Here is a 23,556-nt window from a genome sequence, read left to right on the forward strand (position 1 = left end):
CCTGTTAAGGTCAAACAGGAAACGCCTCACGGTCGACCCTAAGGTCAAACAGGAAACGCCTCACGGTCGACCTTAAGGTCAAACAGGAAACGCCTCACGGTCGACCCTAAGGTCAAACAGGAAACGCCTCACGGTCGACCCTAAGGTCAAACAGGAAACGCCTCACGGTCGACCCTAAGGTCAAACAGGAAACGCCTCACGGTCGACCCTAAGGTCAAACAGGAAACGCCTCACGGTCGACCCTAAGGTCAAACAGGAAACGCCTCACGGTCAACTTTAAGGTCAAACAGGAAACGCCTCACGGTCGACCCTAAGGTCAAACAGGAAACGCCTCACGGTCGACCCTAAGGTCAAACAGGAAACGCCTCACGGTCGACCCTAAGGTCAAACAGGAAACGCCTCACGGTCGACCCTAAGGTCAAACAGGAAACGCCTCACGGTCAACTTTAAGGTCAAACAGGAAACGCCTCACGGTCAACTTTAAGGTCAAACAGGAAACGCCTCACGGTCGACCTTAAGGTCAAACAGGAAACGCCTCACGGTCGACCCTAAGGTCAAACAGGAAACGCCTCACGGTCGACCTTAAGGTCAAACAGGAAACGCCTCACGGTCGACCCTAAGGTCAAACAGGAAACGCCTCACGGTCAACTTTAAGGTCAAACAGGAAACGCCTCACGGTCAACTTTAAGGTCAAACAGGAAACGCCTCACGGTCGACCCTAAGGTCAAACAGGAAACGCCTCACGGTCGACCCTAAGGTCAAACAGGAAACGCCTCACGGTCAACTTTAAGGTCAAACAGGAAACGCCTCACGGTCAACTTTAAGGTCAAACAGGAAACGCCTCACGGTTGACCCTAAGGTCAAACAGGAAACGCCTCACGGTCGACCCTAAGGTCAAACAGGAAACGCCTCACGGTCGACCCTAAGGTCAAACAGGAAACGCCTCACGGTCAACTTTAAGGTCAAACAGGAAACGCCTCACGGTCAACTTTAAGGTCAAACAGGAAACGCCTCACGGTCGACCCTAAGGTCAAACAGGAAACGCCTCACGGTCGACCCTAAGGTCAAACAGGAAACGCCTCACGGTCAACTTTAAGGTCAAACAGGAAACGCCTCACGGTCGACCCTAAGGTCAAACAGGAAACGCCTCACGGTCAACTTTAAGGTCAAACAGGAAACGCCTCACGGTCGACCTTAAGGTCAAACAGGAAACGCCTCACGGATCTTCCTTCCATCTCAAAGCCACTTAGACTGGATCAGGACTTGAATCAGCAGGATGTTCCTGAACCTTCATGAAGAATCTGTTGTTCCAGATGTGACCATGAACCTGTCATGTGACGTCCCCACTTCCTGTCTAACCAAATGGTGCTGGTTCTGAATGTTCTGTTCCCACATCATGAAGAACTTCAGACAAATGAAGAAACAACAACTTTAATCAAAACAACAGTCTGTGCACGTGTCTGTGCACGTGCAGAACACGCGTGTCACAGCAGTGCACTTTTGGTGTACGACAGCAGACACAAGGATTGATTGAATGAGGCTCTAAGCTCCGCCCACACGGCCTCCAGCCGGGATGCCAGTTGCTGCAGGGCTTCCATGGCAACCGCATCCTGCGCCACCGCCGCCAAATGAAGCTGGAAGACAACAAACGAAACTGTGAGGCAGGAAGAGTGCTGTCCTTTCACAATAAGAGTCTGCTGCTGGCCTCTGGCTGACCTTCAAGAACAAAGCCAGGTACGCATGAGCCAGGTCAAAGTCCCGCCCCTTGGCCAGCATGCTGTCAATCATGCAGATGAAGGCATGCAGCAGGCTGCCTGCTCCGCCCCCCTCTGATGATAGACAGGTGATTTCCACAGAGAGCGCGGCTGGCCCCAAGTCCTTCAGGAGGCGCAGCGGTGGATCATCTGCAGGTTTGGAAGGATTAAAGGTTTGGACTCTTCAGAACCAGAACTGAGCTGTAAGCTCAGAATCACAGCAGGAAAAAACGCTGAAAAACACCAGAACTCACATGACCCGGACTGCTGAGCGGATTCCAGAGCAGAACCGAACTCGGACCTCTGAGCCAGCAAACCCAAAGGCAGTACCTTGGACTGAAAGGAACCAGAGAGAAACGGCCCCACCCACCTCAAGGTGAGAAAGCACAACTGGGAGGAGTTTTGTTCAGCAGACACTTCATTAACATCCAAAACCGCTGGTTTTTTAAAGAAAGGCGGGAAAACGGTAACATTTCACACAATGGAAGGACCGTGCTCGGCCCACAGGTGGGCAGGGCCTCTACCGCACCTGGGGGCCGAGCCTAACACCCACCAAGACGATGTGAACTGCGTTAATGGGTGATGCCAGGAGGCGGAGCCGGAGTTCTGGTGTACCTGTGCGTCCGAGTCAGCTGTTGCAGGTAAGCTGAATCGAGGTGTCAGACCAGGAAGTGTGGGCAGGAAGAAAGGGGCAGAGGGCGGAGGGGTGGGGGGCGCCGTAGGCCTGTTCCGTCTCTGAAAACAAACACACCTGTGAGGAAAGTCCAACTCTGAGGCTGACGGGCGGCACATTCCTCCAGACCACCTTAATGTCATCCAGGTGCAGCAAACTCTTCCATCGGGACTCGGGCAGCAGAGACAGAGTCACAAGCTCCGCCCCCAACTGCTCAGCTGACTGATACACATCGTCAGCCTCCTCTGAAGGCACTTCAAGGTCTTCGTCCTCAGCAGTAATGCCGGGAATCGTCTCCTCGGCTGGTTGGTAGTCAGCTGGGAGGGGGCGGAGCCCCACAGGTCCACACAAACTCTTATTGGTCCTGAGAGAGAAAACAACAGTGATTGGCTGAAACGCATTCACAAAGGCCTCAGCATGAACTGGGATTGGTTCAGACCAAAGAAACACGCCCAGGTGATCCACGTGAGCCGTCGCCAAAAAGTCTCCCGTTGGTGACATGGACACGCTGACGGGCGCCACGGCAACAAGGAAGCAGTCCACCAGACTAAAGAGAAGACCAGAATGCAACGACGGGTCCTGAGAGCATCCAGAACAGCTGTCGGTTCCTCAGGAGGTGCGGTCCTTACCTGCCAGAGGGGAGGTCCCATGTCCGGATGGTACAGTCCATGGCCACGGTGACCAGCCATCGGCCGTCAGGGCTGAACGTCTGACAGGAAACACAGATTCATCCTGAGCAAAGGTTCTCCTGGTGCCATGTTCTGGATACACGGCTCCAGACCTGCAGAAGCCACCAGGCCCTGAGGACTTTAGGAAGACCTTTAGAGGAACTCTGGGTTCCTCTAAAGGTCTGTCATCTGATCCCCAGCCATCAACCATAGCAGATCAGTCAGCTTGACTTTGGACCAGATTTACATTTTTTTGGTTTAAACCCAAACCAAACCAACCCTGGATGGTGTTGGTCCAGATGGGCGGGATCAGGTCCAGAGCGCCCTCTGGTGTCAGGGTCTGAAGTTCTGGGTAACCTCAGGGTCTGTGCCACACAAATATTGAGCCAACCAGACCCACCATGTCGTTGACGTTTCCACGGTGACCGGCAAACTTCCTGACCGTCCGTCTGGTTTCTATGTCCACGATGGCCAGCGTGAAGTCGTCAAATGCTAAAGCTAGCATCCCACTGACAAAACAGAAAAAGGGTCAAGGCTGTCAGCAACGGCCCGGATGCCGGCCCACTCTGAACGTCTGGACTCTGTCAGAGTGGACCGAGACCCAGATGAAGGTCATGGGTCAGGACTAGGGCTGTAACGATTCGCTTTGACTAGATCCGATCCTCTGTCCCAAAGTGGATCCAGATCCTCTGTCCCAAAGTGGATCCAGATCCTCTGTCCTAAAGTGGATCCAGATCCTCTGTCCCAAAGTGGATCCAGATCCTCTGTCCCAAAGTGGATCCAGATCCTCTGTCCTAAAGTGGATCCAGATCCTCTGTCCCAAAGTGGATCCAGATCCTCTGTCCCAAAGTGGATCCAGATCCTCTGTCACAAAGTGGATCCAGATCATCTGACCTAAAGTGGATCCGATCCTCTGTCCTAAAGTGGATCCGATACTCTGTCCTAAAGTGGATCCAGATCATCTGACCTAAAGTGGATCCAGATCCTCTTCATCCAAACTTCCAGACAGAAATTCCTGCTACTGAACAGTTTTCCAGATTCTTGGATTTCTTCCAGATCATCAAGTTAATGAAATCTGTGTCCAAACCAACAAGTAAACTAGAATGAATGTCAAATCCATTCACATGTTAGTTTCCTAAAGTTCACCACTGTTGTTTTTCCACATCCAGAGAATCCAAAGGGAACATTCTTAGAACATTCTAGACCAGGGGGGGGCAATTATTCTAACTGGGGGCCACATTGGGTTCTAAAATTGGATAGAAGGGCCGGACCAGGAGCAGATGTGTGGAGGGAGAATGAAAAACATGGAATGTAGATGAAAACATTTATATTGAAAATGATATTCCAAAACCGAATATTCTAGAGTTTTTAGTTTAAAACTTTTGTTCCCATTTGAGATCATTTTTTATTGTGAAGCCCTTTGGTTCCTTCAAGGAGTTATAAAGTGATATATGAATAAAGTTTCATTCATTCATGATCCTTTTAATGAAATAAATAACATTATTTATGAAATAAAACTATGATTATGATAACACTATGATTGACAAAAATTCAGGAAAATAAACTGATACATAAAAACCAATAAATAGTGGATCCTCTGCCGTCATAATTTTGCAGAGACTTTGAGCTCCTCACGTCTGTTTGTGCAGCTGTTCTGTGTTCTGCACGTCTGTTTCTCATCCACTGACACTGAAAAAGCTCATTTCTGTGTCTTCTGCTGCAGCTAATCATATTTCTGTTACCTTTTCACCAGAACAGACTTCCTCGTCTATTGCAGGAGTTACGTTCTAAATATAATCAGTGAAATCCACAGAGAATGATTCCAGACGTTTATGGCAGGAAAACTCCTCACTGCATAAAAACACTTTTCTCTTGTTTAAATTCTCAAACCTTCATAGAAATTAGATCCAGGATCTTAGAATGAAAACAAAGATCTGATCTGAAGAACTCCGTGTTTCTGAACAGGAGACACGGCACTGAGGAGATTGATTGACAGGGTCTTCAGCCAATCAGGACACAGAACAGGGTGCTGTTTAAAAAAAGCAGCATAATCGCTCTGAAAGAATGAACTAAACCGGGAAAGATGAACTGTGACGTAGAAAGGAAAGACTGTCTTCAGTTCTGTTTGACAGAGATTTGAGAGGCTTTCAGGTTGGAGCTCAGACTGCAGGGGGGGGGGGGATGGTAAAGGTCATGTCTTGATCGTGTGGCCAGATTAATTAAATAAATATGGGTCTCTGATATTGTTCAGAGGGCTGGACCAAACATGGAGGCGGGCCAGATCCAGCCCACCCCTGGTCTAGACCCTGGATGGTCACATGACTTTATTCAAAGTCTGTCCACACATTGGACTAGAATGGACTGATCCATGTTAATGACGTCACGTGTGTGCTGTCCGCTGTACCTCAGTCCGGCTGGGATTTTCCCACATGACTGATTTATCTGGCTTTGAACGGTTTAAGCCGTTTGGATTCGATTAGCAGCTCTGCTCAGACGGATGGATCTGGTTGGACCGTAGGATCAATTCATCGTTACACCCCTAGTCAGGACCGGGGGGGGGGGGGGGGGGGGGGGGGGGTCCTGTGAAGACCACACCCACCTCTCTCTGTGCAGCTTCAGGGTCCCTGGAACTGAACTCAACTGCAGAACGTCTTCCTGTTTTTTTGTCTTGAAGCGCCAGAACTTCAGCAGCGAATCGGAGGCGATGCTGAAGGTCATGTGGTTGAGCGCGTCCACGGACAGTCCTCTCACCGTCCCGTCATGAGCTGCAGCAGAAGGGGCCAATCAAAGCCAGAAGAACAAGTGACGGTAGATCCCAGACCAGGACCACTGGGAACACCTCCCCTACCCCTCTGGCCCCCTTGTTGCTCCAACTACAGGGGCATTTGGAGCTGTAGTTTTTGGTAAATAATGTTCTGACGCAATGCATTGTGGTCCATATTTGCTGATCTAGTGAGCATGGATGCACACTGGTTTTTCACAGAGACTTCTGGGAAATTTTAGTGCTCTGGATTTTGGAATTGTAGATTCAGACAAACTAGAACATGGAGATGCTCTATAAACGTATATAAACGTATCCTGATGTGGTACCAGAACATTTCTATTCCTTTTTTTGGACTTATAAAAAACTCTACCTGAATATTAATACGCATTTCTTTGTAATAAAATAGTCAAATTCAGTTTATATAATGATCACAATGTTAAACACTGGAACCGTATCTCATCTGTAACCCCTGTGCTATCCTAGGCACTTTAACGTTGGGAGTTGGGTCATCTAGACCCACTAGCCCCTGTGCTATCCTAGGCACTTTAACGTTGGGAGTTGGGTCATCTAGACCCACTAGCCCCTGTGCTATCCTAGGCACTTTAACGTTGGGAGTTGGGTCATCTAGACCCACTAGCCCCTGTGCTATCCTAGGCACTTTAACGTTGGGAGGTGGGTCATCTAGACCCACTAGCCCCTGTGCTATCCTAGGCACTTTAACGTTGGGAGTTGGGTCATCTAGACCCACTAGCCCCTGTGCTATCCTAGGCACTTTAACGTTGGGAGTTGGGTCATCTAGACCCACTAGCCCCTGTGCTATCCTAGGCACTTTAACGTTGGGAGGTGGGTCATCTAGACCCACTAGCCCCTGTGCTATCCTAGGCACTTTAACGTTGGGAGGTGGGTCATCTACACCCACTAGCCCCTGTGCTATCCTAGGCACTTTAACATTGGGAGTTGGGTCATCTAGACCCACTAGTCAGTGCTCTGAACCTTTTTTCTTCAATGATTTGTGATCTTCACTGGTGTCCATGGATTACATGAAATCTTTCCACCTTTATCCACCTTTGTCATGGTAGGGAGAACACCTCAATGGAAGGGGGGGGGGGGGGTCATCTGGACCCACAAGGGATAAGCTGCTTTTATCCAGATTTATGGTGCTTTTATTTTGGTAACTTCAAATATATAAAGGGAACAGTCAACATTGTCTTATTTCCACACCAAAATATCTTTCAGTATAAAAATGGAATGAATGTTTCTAAACCAATGAGGTTCTGAGTCTGACTGAGGAAATGAAGTGCTGATTATTTCCAACAGGGCTCCGGCGTCTGAACGGTGCCTTAGAAATAAAGAAAAAAACACTCCCAGAAACACTAAAGTGATGATGATGAGGATGACAGGATGAAGAGCTTCAATGTGGCTCAGATGCTTTATTGACCGTCTGCTCTGCAGCTGCAGCTCCACTTTCTCACACGCTGAAGTAACCACGGATTTCACTGCTCATCGCCACGGCGATGGCCTTTCTTCAGAGCGTTGGACACATCACTCTGATCCATCAGAACTAGAATCTACAGCTGGAAGGTTCTGCAGAACCGCTTTGCCGACAGCATTTAGTCTCCGTGCATCAGGCGCTGTGCAGCTGCAGAGCTTCACTGGTTCTGATCGCAGCTCCAAAGAACCAGAATCCGTGTTTTTATGTGTTACATGTTTCTGTTCGGGACCGTCCTAAGTAAAAACTAAGTAGTCCAACAGAACCAGCTGCCTCTGGCTGCAGTCTTCCTGTTGTTTTGAGGTGCAGAGCTGCTCAAAGAGGCTCCATGTTCTCTGCTGCCAACTAGTGGTTGGAGGTTAAAGGTGAAAACAGGAGTCAGACGCTGAAGGCCGCTCAGAAATAATGACATGAAAATCATCCTGACAGCATTTGGAATAGAAACAAGTCTCACCAAATGAACTATCGCCATATGTTGCTGAATGGATTCTTTCCAACACCCCTACTAGATAGTGAGTAGGGAGGAATGTGGACCCCCCCCCCTTATGTCCCACATCTCTTGGTCTGGGGGTCAAATGTGGAGGTAGAGAAGAATTCCAGTTCAGCCTCACCTTTCCCTCCGTCACCAAAGCAACCGCGGTGTAGGCCGGACTGCAGGTTGTAGACGTCGATGCGGCCACAGGATGAACCAATCACGGCAAAGTTCCCGCAGGCGGTGATGTCTACAGCCTGGGCAGAGTCAGAAGGTCACCAATCACAGCAAACAGGAAGTAGAGCCCGCAGGAAGTGGGAGGGGCTACCGAGGCGAAGGATCCCCTCTTGGCTCCCGGCGGCTGCAGGTGGTGGGCCCCCATGGTGGACCGGTAATAACTCCAGGTAGTGGCGGCGAGGCGGCCGCGGTGACACGCCACGATCCCATCCCATTCCGACTGACGCGTGACAGCTGTCAATCAACAGAGAGGGTCAGAGTCTACGCTGGTGGGGGGAGGTGGTGAGAGGGGGAGGGGTACCTGAAGAAAAGGCAGTGATGGCGGGGAGGCGGAGCTCCTCGTAAGACAAGCCCTTCTTCTTTTTCTTCTCCTTCTTCTTGCAGACAGACCCTTGAAATGACACCAGACCTTCAGTCCTGCGGTTCTGGGCGTTCTGAGCCGGTACCGGTCCAGGAACTCACCATGACCCAGGTTCTTATTGAAGCGCTCGTGGACCGTGGAGAAGGACTGCAGCGTCCCGTCCTGACCTGCAGGGGCAGCAAACACTGAGCTTAGCTGCTGATGCCGCGTTTCCAGCATCAGACGATGAAAACGGAGTTTTAAGAAAATTTAGAGAAAACGGCATTTCTGAGAATTTCTTCAATTGTTGTGAATCAGGAGCAGACCAAAACAATTCTATCTGAAAAAATCCTTTTTGTGACATAGAAAATACGCGGGGCGGGGCCAAAGTCTCCCAGCTCCGCCCCTTTCTGATGAAAACAGTCTTTGTTCATGGATCAGACTTTGTCTGGTCTGAGCTGGAATCTGGATCAGAACCGGATGGATGGACGGATCTGATGTTGTTGCACCGCTAACGTTAGCTTGAGGGTGGGAGGGGCTGTGAGCTAGAGGGAGGAATGAAAGGGATGATGGGAAATGAGCGCAGGCTTCCTTCTGTGGCAACAGTGCTGCCCACAATGGGAGGTGAATTTCTGATGAACTCCTGCCGCTCTGCAGAAACTATGTCTTAGAAAACGACATCATCATCATGAAAAGATGCCTGGGAACGCTTTGGAAACTGGATCAGAACCATCCATACATCCATCCGGCTGGTTCTGATCCAGATTGCAGCTCAGACCAGGAAAACAAAGACTTTCATGGATCTATTCGTCTGCATCAGAAAGGGGCGGAGCTGGGAGACTTTGGCTCCGACCAGCATATTTTCTACGTCCCAAAAATGATTTTTTCAAATAGAATTGTTTTGGTCTGCTCCTGACTCCACGCCGCCGCTATGAGTCCACGCCCACTCTGTTCATCAGACGCAGTGATGCCATCAGAGCTGCTCACTTTAAGCCCGACCAATCAGAGAAGAGCTCACCATTTCTGACCTGAAGCCTGTAGTGGTCGTACCTGCACTCAAGATGTTCTTGCCATCGTTGCCATGGTGACGGATGACAATGGGCGGGGCACTGTGACCCTGTCGACTGCGCAGCAGTCTGGCTCCGCCCCCTTCTTGGTCAAATATCCACACCTGAGATAAAGACCACAGTGAGGACTGGCTTTCCTCGTTAAGTCCTCCGTTTGCGACCGCCTCACCTTGATGGCGTTGTCCGCCCCGTTGGTGACCAGCAGTGGCTCGCCATGCAGGAACGTTGCCCCGGCGACAGCTGTCCTGTGGGCGTGTCTCTGCTGGGCAGCGAGCTGTCGACGCTCCAAGTCCCAGAATGCAATGTGGCCCTGAGGACTGCCGGACGCCACAATGGGGGGGCCGTCTGACAGAACAGAGTAAAACATGAGGAGACAAACATGTTATGAAAGGAGAGGGGGCGTGGTCAACCAGGTCAGAAGGGGCGTGGCCAGCCAGGTAAGAGGGAGAGGTAAAGACATACCTGTCCTGAAGGACAGCGAGCAGACCGGCCCCCAGTCCTGCGTGAAGCTCATCAGGGTCTCATCCAGGCGGATGTTGTGGATGATGATGCGGCCTGTCGCCGTGCCGACGCCAACCACATCCACTGCAGGACTCTGAGAAAGGAAGTGCAGACGATTCCAAAATAAAAGTGGTCGACAATAGAGGACGCTGTGAAACATCAGCTGATCGGTGATCAATTCTTCATTTGATTTCATTTCATTTAGAAACGAAATGAAGACAAACGTCTTTCTGCCCCGGTTACGGTATCGCGGTACCAAGCTGGGCAACACGGCAATTATCGCGCTAAATGGTTCCTGTAAAAGTGCTAAAGCAGTCTAATGTCAGGTTGAAGTATTTAAATAAATAAATCCATTTATTGACCAATCAGATGCTCTGACGTTACATGTTGGCTCCTGTGCAGACCAGGCTCATTTGGAGAATAACTTACGTTATGCGACTCTCATTGAAACTGTTGAATCATCGGAATATTGATCACTAATATCACAAATCGCAAGTTTTTAGCGTGAAGCAGCATGTTTGCAAGTCTTAGACGCGTCCTTATCTTTTCTCTATAGGACTACAAAAATATTTTAATAAACATATACCGTATTTTCCGGACTATAAAGGGCACCTGAGTACAAGCCGCTTGAGACTGACCGTCTCACAGTGGGAGGAGCCAGCAGCGACAGCTCATGTATGAGAACACACCCACATCTGCCAAACGGCATGAATCACTTCTGTTCACAGCTTCCTCCGTTATGGTTTTGTTTTGTTTTTTTACTGATTGAGGTATCATACATAAAATAACAGTAGTAAATAACAGTAAGCATATAATCAACATTACATCCCTCAGTTATGATGAGGACATTTACACCCCACTTCCCATGACTCTCAGGGGCTTAAGGCGGGGCTAACCCCCAGGTCGCCACACTGTTGTGCGTGTTTAAGAAGGAGCAGCAGTGGAAGGAGTGGAGAACGGGAGAGCAGCTCTCCTCTCCTACCGTCTGTGTCACGGCAGCAATATGGTAGAAACAGGGCTGGTTCAAAAAACAGACCATTAAAAGAGAGCAGCGGCGACTGAAAGGCGCGCGCCTCAGCGCAGCGTCAGCGTTAAGGCCGTTCACACCGGGACGAATTTCGCCGACGTTTAACGCCTCGTGACTAAACAAAGGGCACCAATGAGAGTGTGCACACCGACACGAAAAAACGCCACGCGTCAAAGCGTCAAAAAAAAAAAAATGGCTCGGGTTCGTTTTTTTTTTTGACGACTCGCGTCGAAATCTATTCAACCAATGAGAATGGCGCTTTTGCACACGTGTCTGGAGCTTCTGAAGTTACAGTAAAACACAACTTGGGGGCGCTCAAACACAAAACTGCCTTGCTGAGCACACATACCAGCGAAGAAGATAGACGCCAAGTAGCGTCTACACTGCCGCGAAGCAATAATGACGAAGAAGATGCACTCACTGACGGACATTCTAAAATATCCCCGAACCAAGCACCAGTCGGAGCTACTGCTGCTTGAAATATTCATGTTTTCTTTGTTTGATTCTGACAAGCGCGTAAATACTTGCTCTCTTCTTCTGAGTGAAAAGCGACTTTAAGAATCGTAAAGTTGCTCAGCGCCACCTTGTGTACAGGAGTATTTCTGTTTACATTAAGCGCCATCTAATGTCAGGGAATGAAATTTCATGTTCGCTCGGCTCATCGTCAGCGAAAATCGCCTGGGTGTGAACACAAAAAACATGTTGAAAGACGCTGGCGAATATTCGTCCCGGTGTGGACGGGCCTTAAGGCTCAAGATACAAACATACAAACAATGGGTGACAACAGAGAACAGAACAATCAATCAGAAAGAACCATCAGTGAAAACAGTTGTATTGGATGACAGCTCAGGAGTAAAACAGACTTAAATGAGTTTATCTATTGCAAATGGATGACGAGTACTAGAGTCCAATGGAGTGAGGTAGGAAAGATCTCCTGTAGCGGTTGGTGTGACAGTGAAGCTGCCTTAGCCTGTTGGAGAAGGTTCTCCACTGACCGTCAAGAACAGGATGGAGAGGATGCTCAGGATGGATACCGGCTAATTTAAAGTCCTCCTCTCCAGGGAGGAGCGCTTCGTGCCCACTGACGTCCGGTCCCTGCACACTCCGGTGCCGACGGAGCGCTCAAGTCAGCCGCCAAATAAATCCATAAATTAGCCACAGGGCTGTAAGCGTTGGAAAACAGTAGCTGCTCCGGAAAATACGGTACATATAAAAGCCAATTCTAAAAAAAGTATAGCGCAGTTGACAAAGTTGACCACGCCTCCAACATGAGCGTCCAGCAGGTCGCCGTCAGACCTTGCTGCTTTGTGTCCGATGTTGTCGTCATGATACACACAGAAACAGTTCATCCTGGTCCATATTTAATATTTCTCCAACGTTTTTCTGTGACGTTTGTGGACAAAGCCATGCAGATCATAAAGCAGTTCATCTTCTAGTTCTCATGAACAGATGAGTCCACCATATTTGTAGTTCTTGGCTTTTGTAGTTGTAAAAAATTTACAGCAAAAATCACAAAAGACTTGAATGAAGCTCCTCCTATTTTTCATTAAATGCATTAACTTTCCGTAGTAACGGCATCATTTCTTGTTTGTTTTCTAAGGTTCTCTGACCGACCGGTGTCTGCAGCGTCTGCAGTGTCTGCAGCGTCTGCAGCAAAGTCTACATTTTGCAGGTTTCTGATACAAAATGAGTTTCCGTTTCGTGTTGGTGTCGTGCGTTGCTGTTGTGCGTTAGATCGGCGGACTCACCTGCTGCAGCGCCGTGACTCCTGCTGACCAGCCAGTGAAAGTGTAGAGCAGTTTACTGCAGACAGAGACCCTCATTAAGCACCTGCAGCACATCTACGGGGGGGGGATGCCTCCCCATCTCACCTGCTCTTTATGTTCCACAGCTGCAATGCACCCTGGGAGCTGCCCAGCAGCACCTTGTTCAGGTAGGTGCTGGGATGCATGATGGCCGACACGGCAAAGCTGAGGGGGTCAAACTTCAGCTGGAGGTAAACGTCTGCGTGGAGAGGAGCATGATGGGTAACAGCACAGCAGGGTCAGCACCGCCCCAGCCCCACCCCGGACACTCACGCCCCCCCTGCACGTCCCACACTATGACTTCACCGCCGCAGTCTGAGGAGATCAGCTGATCGCCCAGAGGAAGAAGCAGCTGCACTTCCTGTTTGTGACCATGGTAACGCATGACCACCTGCACGGAGAAACTTTATTTAAAACAGCAGACCAACAGACCCCCCCACCACCACCACCCCCAACCAGAACCAGAACAGAACCTCTTTGTTCCTGGAGAAGGAGCAGATCAGACGACCCGTCGCTGCGAACACCAGCATCCGGTCTGCGGCCAAGCAGGTGATGTCATCCTGCAGGCTGTTGCCTAGCAACACAAAACCTGGCATCAAAGAGACTCTGGGCACAGCTCCCATGATCCAAAGAACCAAAGAACCAGTCTGATGGTTCCTCAAACATGTTCGGATCCGGGGGGACAGATACTTACTCACAGCTACGATGCCGAGTCGGTTCACCTGCAGACACGGAGCACAGCGTCAGAACTCGGACTGGGACTCGAGACAGCAGGAAGACGCCACACAGATCTCCATGAGTGACCGTCAAATATGAATGACTCACTCCGTTAGTATTCTACTCAAAATGTCAGAGAGTTGTAAACAATACCGATGTGTGACGTCACTTTCAGCTGGAAAAACGTGTGTAAAAAAAACACAACTGGCCTACGGGGGGGGGGGGGGGGGGGGTACCGGGATTTAAAAATAGGAATAAAATAGTAATACTAACACAAGTGATTTAATTTTGGGGGGAAATGAAATATTAAAAAACACTAATTACAGTGTCTCTATAAATTAAATGGGTAAAACTCTGAATCCCAGCAGGAAGAAGTAAAGGTGAGGAAATAAAACCTTAAACTCTTGTTTCTCTGTTCGGTACAGAAAGTCCGACCGCGTTTGTTCTTTTTCTCCGCGTGACTTCAGTATTTAACTTAAGCAAATACACAAAAAAGCGCGAGTCGTGCACGTGCGGTTCTCACGTTGAAAGTGTGGAAGCGCTGTCCCGACGCCGTCACCAGGTAGAACTCCCGGTGCTTCGCGTGGTACCGGAACGCGTGCGGCACGTGGTTGGAGTAAAGACCCAAGACCCGGAAACCGGAGAAAAGGGAGCTGCCGCCGGTCGGCATGTTGCCGCCAGCAGACCCACAGACACGGTGAAACGGAGCCTCCGAAACAAAAACACACGCGGCGGCGGGGAACCGGAAATGAGTCCGACCCGAAAAATGGACCGACGGCGCGAAGGTTCCGCTTTAAGAAAATTAATTTTAATTTAAAGATCACATCCACATGGATGACACAGAAGGAAATAAAGATGAAATAAGATAAAATTGTAGTCTAATACAAATGTCCTAATATAACATAACATAATGTAACAGTATAATATAATATAATATAATATAATATAATATAATATAATATAATATAATATAATATAATATAATATAATATAATATAATATAATATAAGAAAACATAATATAATTTAGGGCTTGTCTTACAGCTTGTTTGTCAATAAAAGTGGAGAGTTTTCCTGCATTTTTGTTTTTCAGAAACTTTACTGATTTCAAATATAAACATATCTTTATGTGTTAATTTTTTTTTTTTTATTATTGATGCAGAACAAAAGTGACATACAGCAAAAGAACAAGGAACACTAAACTGTACATGAAATGTTCAAAAAAAAACAAGCAAGCAAGAAAATAAATTTAGATTAAATTATACAGCTGAGCAAGGTGATACGTTTTAATAGCTTTTTTGTTTGTACTGGGGAAAATGGAATGTAAGTAACATCTAACTTGGGCTAGTAAATCAAGAAAATTAGGAGCTTTATTGCTGAATTTAGATTTGTGAATATAATACTTGGTTAATAAAAGCAGAAGATTTATTAAATAAAATTGAGATAAAAATGTCTTATCATAATTAACGTAACCAAATAAAATGTTTTTCCATGTTAAGGTAAAATGTGGATAAATCTGAGTTTTTATCAAGTTTGTTGATTCGTCCCATATTGTTTCATTGGACTTGCAGGTCCAAAAGAAATGCAGCAACGTTTCCTCAGACTGAGAACAGAAAGAACAGTTTTTATCAATATCCCTTTTTAGCCTTTGCATATACTGATTTGTTGGATAAAACCTATGAATGATCTTGAATGAAACCTCTTTCACTTTGTTGTTTGGCAGAAGCCAAACCTTTTCCCAACACACCGGACCATGAAGTGAAGTCCAGAAAGTTCTGGCCGGCTGGGGATTCAGTCTTTAGCTCCTGCTGGAACCGTCTTTGGATGGCTTTGTTTTGATTTCTCAAAGCAGAGAAGCAGAGTTTTCCACAGCAGTGTCCGTCAGGTGAAGCTGTGGTTGGGGAGCAGATGGAGATCCTTTATAAAGATAGGTGAGGTTGAGGGAAACGGCATCAAAACAACTGAAAAGTCCTTCACAGAAACAGGGATCTGGTAGAACTGAAGGAATTCGGTGTGAGTGTAAAGTTGACCTTGTTGATTGAATAATTGTCTGATATTATTATCAAACCACTGTTGGATAAAGATAGTTTTGTTTCTGTAAAGAATGTATCTATTGTTCCAAATGGAAAACCTGTGAGGAGAAAAATCATGTTTATAAATCCTGGACCAATAAGCAGCATCTGTTTCTGAAATGAGGACAGTTTGATGGACGCTTTGTCGGGTTTGTAGGTGCAGAGCAGGAAAAAGTCGAGGTCACCAACCTGGGAGAAAATAGATCTGGGAATGAAGTTCCAGAGAGTTCGGATTTTTCAAAAACTTTCTTATCCAATTAATTTTAAAAGTCATATTTAGGGTACTGAAATCTAGAAAGTTCAGACCCCCACTAGTGTAATCATTCATTAGAACAGATTTCCTTATATGATGAGTTTGGTTTTTCCAGACAAAGTCGCATAGCAGTTTATCAACAGTTTTGCTAATGATGTTATAATCATTATTAAGAAGACGGATGGGTCTCCAATTATCAATCTAGAGTAAATCTTTCTGTGGTTTTGGGATAAGGGTACATACTCCAGGGTAGGGTGTCATTAGAAATACTTTGTTGTAAACTTCCAGTAAAAAGGGCGCCATCTGCTGGTAGAATAAAGTATAAAATTCAGAAGTTAATCCATCAGTTCCTGGAGATTTCTTTGGGTTTAACACCTTGATGACGTCACAGACTTCTCCACGACTCACTGGATCATCACAAAGTTCTTTCTCAGAGTCTTTCATTGTTCTGGTATTGTTTAAAGAATTCAAAAACATTTCAGCCTCTATTTCAGAATATTGTGATGAATACAGATTCTCATAAAATGATGAACAATAGTTGGAGATTATTTTAGCATCACTACAATTTATGTCATTAATTTTTAACTCGTTAATAGTGTTTATTTGTCCTTGATGCTTCTCCATTCTAAAAAAATAAGAGGAGTTTTGTTCTCCCTGCTGGAGCCATTGTTTTCTGGATGTAATAAAAGCTCCTTCTGCTTTTCTTTGATAAACTTGATCCAAGTCTTCCTGTAGTTTGATCATTTGTAGTTTCTGCTCATCTGACAGCTGTCTGGAGGTTTTTGTGATAGTACTGAGATGCCTGTCATGCTTTCTTAGTTTAGCTAAGTTGCCACCAAATGTTCTTAAAAACTTGGCTGATTCATATTTAAACAACTCCCAGTTAACGGAGAAAGAGTTCTCCAATTTGGCTTTATTAAAAAATTCTGAAAGAAGATCATTAATTTTTGTTTGCACTTCTGTCATTTTGAGCAGCGAGTTGTTTCCTTTCCAATAATGAAATTTACTGACATTTTGTGAGGGACACATAACAATATCTATACGGACAGCTTGATGGTCACTTAGATGTTGACTGAAATATCCTTATCCTGTAAATGACTAGAAATGAACCAACAGTCTGATGGAGAAAAGGCTGTTCTAGATTTATGACTCCGTGTAGAAGATGGTATCTGAGGATGTTTGAGTCTCCAGACATCCACCAGTTTAAACTGCTCCATAAAAGATTTGAAAAATATATTTTTGCGATTATGATTCGAGGGGGGCCACCGATCAATCTGAGGGTTTAAAGTCATATTAAAATCTCCCCCCACAATAATTGCAGAGTTTGGAAATTTCTGAAGCCATTTTTTCAATGTACTCTCAATTATAAGAAATAGTTGTTTATTTTCTGTATTCGAGTTGTAGCCGTATATATTGAAAATAATTATGATATTATTATTGTAATCAATAACTTGCCCAACAAAGTGCCCTTTAGCATCAGATTCTGTAAGCAGAACATTCCCGTTATATTTATGTTTCAGGGTTAAAACTGCTGCTGATTTTTCAGATGATGAGAAAACCATAAACCGCCCCCCCCCCCCCCCCCCCCCCACTGTGTTTTCCAGACATTTACATCAGAACAAACAGAATGAGATTCCTGACAAAAGAAAAGATCTGCATTCAGCTGCTTAAGAAATAAAAATATAGCTTTTCGTTTGATATTACTTCTTAACCCGCTGGCGTTGAGCGAAACAATAGACAATGAAATATTTAGAACAAGAAAAAATACTCTCAAACACTAAGAAAAGAAACGTATCCTCTGAGCTTAACCTGCACAGCAGTAAATGCTCAACAATGTTTTGTGAATACTGAAGGTATTCACAAAACATTTCTGAAAGAGGAAAAACTGAACTAGGTCCACATCTGTATATTCTGGTTTGTGTTTCCAAGTGGGCCTCAGTAAGTTAGAAGTTCAGTCAGATCCATCCTGTTTCTGTTTTAGTGAGTTAACAACAATGTCAGAGGATCACATGACCACCAGTGACCTGATGATCTGACCTCTTGACCGTCGATGAAGCCTCTGAAGCTCGTTTTCCCTCCTCTCTGGCTTTTTGGATGAGGGGCCAGACTTTCAGCTGTGGAAAGGTCCTCAGCAAGGCGGAGCTTCTTCTCTGTTTTTAGCGGCTCTCCAGACGGCATCTCTGTAGGATCTCTGGGAGAACCGGATGATGATCTCTGGGGCGTGTGCTGCTGGGATTGGGTTTCCCAGGGCGATGTGTGACATCAATGGCAGAGAAAGGCTGCTGCAGGTCTTCTACAGCGATGCTCTGACAGATCTCAGTGACCTTCACATCTTCATCAGTGACACCAAAGAGTTTCAGGTTCCTCCTCCTCGAATATGACTCCAGATCCAGAACCTGGACCTGAAGAGCTGCCACGGTTTTGTCTTCATTCTTCAGACGTTGGTCAGACTTTTGTGTGTCTTTTATTTGGTTGCATGTGAATTCTCAGCTTCTCCTTCTCCCTTCAGCGTCTTTTCATCTTCTTTGAGTTTTCATTTATTAGCCTTTCCAATGAGTCGGCTCGCTTGTTTATCAGCTCAGATAAAACAGCAATGACTTCATTTGAATCAGAAGAGCTTTGTCCAGCTGCCAGCAAAGCTTTTTTTGCAGCTGGGGGCTTTCTTGGAGTTTTAGGGAGAGGAGGGAAAGCTTCCATTTGTTGGTTGTTGGACGACCTGCTCTGCCGCCTGAGCTACACTGCAGCCTACATAAGAACAAAATTAAAGTAAAAGGCAGAATATTCAGATGGGCTATGGATGCATGATAACCGGTTTGAACATATTTAAACTGTGGCATTGAACAATCTAACAGCTGTTGGGACCTGTGGAACCGTTCCTTCCTGCATGGGGGGTGTAACAGTCTGCCACTGAAGGAGCTGTTCAGTGCCTCCACTGTCTGATGCAGTGGGTGAGAGGTGTTGTCCATGATGGATGTTAGCTTGGCCAACATCCTCCTTTCACCCACTTCCTCCAGAGTCCAGTGGACACCCCAGGACAGAACTGGCCCTCCTGACCAGCTTGTTGAGTCTCTTCCTGTCCCGGTCTGTGCTGCCTGCTCCCCAACAGGCCACGGCGTAGTGGATGACAGAGGCCCCCACAGAGGTCCCTTGGAGTGTGCAGGCCTCTCTGAAGGACCTCAGTCTCCTCAGAAGGTGGAGGCCACTTCGGCCCTTCTTGTACAGGGCATCGGTGTTTTGAGTCCAGTCCAGTTTCTGGTTGAGGTGAACACCAGGTACTTAAAACTGTCCACTACCTCAATGTCCGAGCCCTGGATGCTCACCGGTGTGAATTGTGGTGTTTTCCTCCGGAAATCAATCACCATCTCCTTTGTCTTCCTGGTGTTCAAGCACAGGTGATCACGCTCACACCACACCCCCAGCCAGCAATGGCTGAGCCGTCAGAGAACCACAGGTGACTGAGTCATACATGAATAAATGTCTGCACATTAATAATACATGCATAGAGATTTTTTTGTTTTGCTAAATACTTCGAGCTACCATGAGATTGTTTTAGCACATTTAAAGTAACCATTTATTGGGATTTTCACCATCTTTTGCGATATGGATATTGCACAGCTTGATATCGCCATAACGACAAATTTGTGACTTATTGTGTTTGGTTTGTGAGAATCTGCTTATGAAGGAAACAAGTCCAGTAAAATTTCAAAAACAGGTGAGAGTCCGGTTTCACGAAGCCGCCTCCATGTTGTTGTGGTTTCAGCGGGAAATCCAACCCGCCGCGTCGGAACCGGTTTCATCCCAGCGGGTTTCTACTGGGCGGAGCTAAACCTCTGCAGTTGTCGTTTCTGTCTCAAAACAGAAGTGGGGTGAAATGAATAAAACTTTATTAACACTGACAATCCAGACAGTATTTGTACACATCCATGGAGTTTTACAGATTAGGTTGATCACATGACATGGTGACATCATAAGCGGACGGCTGCGCGTCACCGTCTTTGACACGGATGTTACCTTCTTACAAACGTCTCATCCGTTTGTCGGAAACATTTGAGATTTAAAGGAATTTCCTGAATATCAACAAATAATTTAATCTAAATCTATTTAATGTCATCCTGTTCATTTACACTTCCATGGCTCACACCAGCAGACGGACAGACCAGGTGCATGCTGGGACGGTCAGTCACATGGTCACTTTCAGCAGTGCGTGTGGATCAGCTCAGAATGTTTGGCTATTCAGAGTCATGTGACTTCCTGCTTCTAACCGGTTCTGGTGTCCAGCAGCATCACCCTGAGAAGCATCCTGGCGGCGGCCAGCAGGGCGCCATGCAGCGTGTACTGTGCCACCAGCGCCCCGAAGCCGCGGTAGTAGCCCGCCCCGCCCTCTTTGCGGCGGATGGTGTGCAGGCAGTCAGACAGACCGTCATACTGTGTGTTGACGGGCAGCACCAGCGGGGAGGCGCCGGCTCCCGTAGCGACCACGCCATCGGTGGCGTCGATGATGGTGCGCGTCCCCTGCAGGCTGAGGCGGTGCAGCGCTGTCTCCAGAGGAAACAACGCCACATCCGCAACAAGAGACCCCGCCCACGCGGCGACCAGCTCAGGAAAGTAGGCGTCGAGGGGGTTGGAGGGCTCTGACCGCTGCTTCCTGCCCCGTTGGTAGAACCACAGCGCCACCTGCTGCACGGTGGTGGACATGGCGTAGCGCAGGATGGCGTGCAGAGCAGCAGGAAGCAGTAGGCAACTTAGAGGAAGCAGCCGGCGACTGTGGGGGGCGCCAACGTGCAGCAACCTGGCCAGACCCTCGCGGACGCAGTCCAGCAGGCCGGAGGCCGACTCGTCCCGCACTATCTCACTCTGCAACACAGAAGAGGTCAGAGCGGCGCCGGAGTCACATGACCTCAGCATCACTCCCCCGGCAGGGCTCACCTGGACCGTCTCGACGAGGCTCGCGCAGTAAAACGGGAGCACCACCACAGCGGTCAGACTTTGGGGGGGAGACAGGAGAAGGAGAGAGAGAGAGAGAGAGAGAGAGAGACGTTCACAGGAGGAGAGAGAGAGAGAGAGAGAGAGACGTTCACAGGAGGAGAGAGAGAGAGAGAGAGAGAGAGAGAGAGACGTTCACAGGAGGAGAGAGAGAGAGAGAGAGAGAGACGTTCACAGGAGGAGAGACAGAGACAGATCTCATAGATCAGGGTCATTAGTGCGACTCAACAGGAAGTGACCTTTCTGTAGTCCTTCGTCCTACTCTTGTAGTTCCAACACAGAGGTCGGACACAGTAGACACACCTGTGAGCCACGCCCCATCAGCTGACACAAAGAAAAGCACTCACCCTTTGAGCAGCAAATGTCCGGCCAGCTCCTTCCAGCTCCACCTGTGAGGAAGCTCCCTGCACGTGCGCGCACATACAAACACACACACACACACGTTAGTGCCTGCTGAGCCCCGCATTGATGATGTTGCAGGGGGCGTGGTTACCGTGGTAATGGTGTGAACTCGCTGATGATGCCCTCAGCTCCCAGCGTGACTCCGTGAACGATGAAGGTGCTGCCCATCCCCTTCCAAAGAGCCTTCACGCCCTGACCAGCACAGAGCGCACGTGTGACATGCCAGGTCACATGACCACAGACTCACATGACCTTCACCTGACCTAATAAAAGGCCCTGCAGCCCAGGTGAGCTAACCCTCTTTTGGGATTCAAATACAGCTTTATTGTTCTGCTGCTTAGAGACAAACGTCACATGACCAGGACCGGGCCCTGGACCGGTACCGAGCCATGCCTCAGTACAGGTCCATGACCCGGGGGGGTGGGGGGACCACTGGTGTAAATGATCCGTCCACTTTTACCTGCGCCTTGCTGATGGAGTACATGACGGCCACAGCGCTAAACGGCGTCAGGTGATAGCAGTGGGCGTGGTAGTTCACCTGCAAGAGCCAATCAAGGAGCAGTCAACTGTCAGATACTGGAAGTCTGCTTCTGCACGTGCTGGGAAGGGAAACTCCAGATTCCCATCCGACAGTAAATGTAGCGCCAGAGAAAAACAAGCCGTACAGAACCGAACGAAGAACGTAGAACCTACCTGACACTGCCGACGGAAGACGATGCAGGGGTGAGAGAGGACGTTCTCCGTGAAGAGACTACACACACACACACAGAGACACACACACACACACACACAAAGAGAAACACACACAGACAGACACACACACACACACAGACACACACAAAGAGAAACACACACACACACACACAAAGAGAAACACACACAGACAGACACACACACACACACACAGACACACACAAAGAGAAACACACACACACACACACACACACACAGAGACACACACACACACACACACACACAAAGAGAAACACACACAGACAGACACACACACACACAGACACACACAAAGAGAAACACACACACACACACACACACACACACACACACAAAGAGAAACACACACAGACAGACACACACACACACACACACACACACACACACACACACACACACACACAGACACACACACACAAAGAGAAACACACACAGACAGACACACACACACACACACAGACACACACAAAGAGAAACACACACACACACACACACACACACACACACACAGACAGACACACACACACACACACACACAAAGAGAAACACACACACACACACACACACACACACACACACACACACACACACACAGACACACACACACAAAGAGAAACACACACAGACAGACACACACACACACACACAGACACACACAAAGAGAAACACACACACACACACACACACACACACACACAGACAGACACACACACACACACACAGACACACACACACAAAGAGAAACACACACAGACAGACACACACACACACACACACACACACACACAGACACAGACACACACTTGTGTGATTATTTGTGTTCCTCGGTTGTGTTCAGATTCATTTTTAGGTTTTATCTCTAACCTCACGAGTCCGATTCCGAATCCGGCGAACCGATTGACCTGATCTGCAGACGTAGAGACAGACGGTTATTTATTTTAACCGACACACAGACGTTAATTACTTTACCGGCGCGCGCGTCCTACCTGTGGGCGGGAAGCTCGCGGGCGGAGCCCCCCAGTCGGCCGCGGCCCCCGGAGGTCCTCTGGGCTCGGTCTGCGGCCCGTCGAAAGGCGTCCGGTCTCCTCCCGGGTGCAGGTTACGGCTGCCCGGGATGTCGGGCGGCGTGGTGACCCACTGCTGCAGCTGCGGGTCGGCGAACGCTCCGGTGCCCCTCAGCGGGAATCCGGACCCGTACAGCGGCTCCTCGCGGCCCCGATAACCGAGCCCGTCGAAGCTGTCCGGCCGCCTGGAAGCCATCGCGCGAGGATAACGGTGGGAGGCGGAATGGAGGCCCGGTTCCCTCCTGAAAACGAAGGCGTCCAGGTACGGTTTGGGAGACTTCGGGGGTTCGACTCAAAACATCCACCTGCTACCGGAAACACCACTGAACGGTTCCGGTAGCAGGTGTGCGTGTCGTCGGTGCTGCCGCCTGCTGGTCGGAGGATGAACCTCTTCCGCTGGAGGGTGATGACGTCAGACTCGGAGGGCGGGACCAGTGCTGCAGGAGTTTGGAGTGTCATATCAGACACCACGTTGCACACAGAACTTTCGGAGTTGCAAATGAAAATATTTGATTTTGGTTTCAATGTTTGTTGCTT

General features: G+C 48.1%; 2 protein-coding genes across 2 annotated transcripts; both read right to left on the minus strand.

The window, feature by feature from the left end:
- Positions 1-1,415: 1,415 nt before the first annotated feature.
- On the minus strand, positions 1,416-14,281 carry wdr36 (WD repeat domain 36). The gene is made up of 22 exons (XM_023960812.1): positions 14,038-14,281; positions 13,492-13,519; positions 13,271-13,371; positions 13,071-13,188; positions 12,864-12,996; positions 12,741-12,795; positions 9,927-10,059; positions 9,634-9,809; positions 9,448-9,568; positions 8,520-8,585; positions 8,359-8,448; positions 8,149-8,291; positions 7,960-8,077; positions 5,695-5,860; positions 3,496-3,604; positions 3,057-3,136; positions 2,867-2,974; positions 2,560-2,791; positions 2,370-2,489; positions 2,009-2,090; positions 1,717-1,904; positions 1,416-1,634 (listed from the first exon to the last, which is right to left on the minus strand). Exons 1-22 carry the CDS (start codon positions 14,182-14,184, stop codon positions 1,485-1,487), a joined length of 2,664 nt encoding a protein of 887 aa, XP_023816580.1. The 5' UTR covers positions 14,185-14,281; the 3' UTR covers positions 1,416-1,484.
- A 5,424-nt stretch (positions 14,282-19,705) lies between these two features.
- On the minus strand, positions 19,706-23,428 carry slc25a46 (solute carrier family 25 member 46). Its single transcript, XM_023960610.1, has 8 exons — positions 22,942-23,428; positions 22,820-22,862; positions 21,917-21,974; positions 21,684-21,761; positions 21,315-21,415; positions 21,169-21,225; positions 20,765-20,822; positions 19,706-20,692 (listed from the first exon to the last, which is right to left on the minus strand). The coding sequence occupies exons 1-8, from the start codon at positions 23,213-23,215 to the stop codon at positions 20,096-20,098; spliced, it is 1,266 nt and encodes a 421-aa protein (XP_023816378.1). The 5' UTR covers positions 23,216-23,428; the 3' UTR covers positions 19,706-20,095.
- Between the last annotated feature and the right edge of the window lie 128 nt (positions 23,429-23,556).

The sequence above is a fragment of the Oryzias latipes genome, chromosome 12 (assembly GCF_002234675.1).
Source record: "Oryzias latipes chromosome 12, ASM223467v1".
NCBI lineage: Eukaryota > Metazoa > Chordata > Actinopteri > Beloniformes > Adrianichthyidae > Oryzias > Oryzias latipes.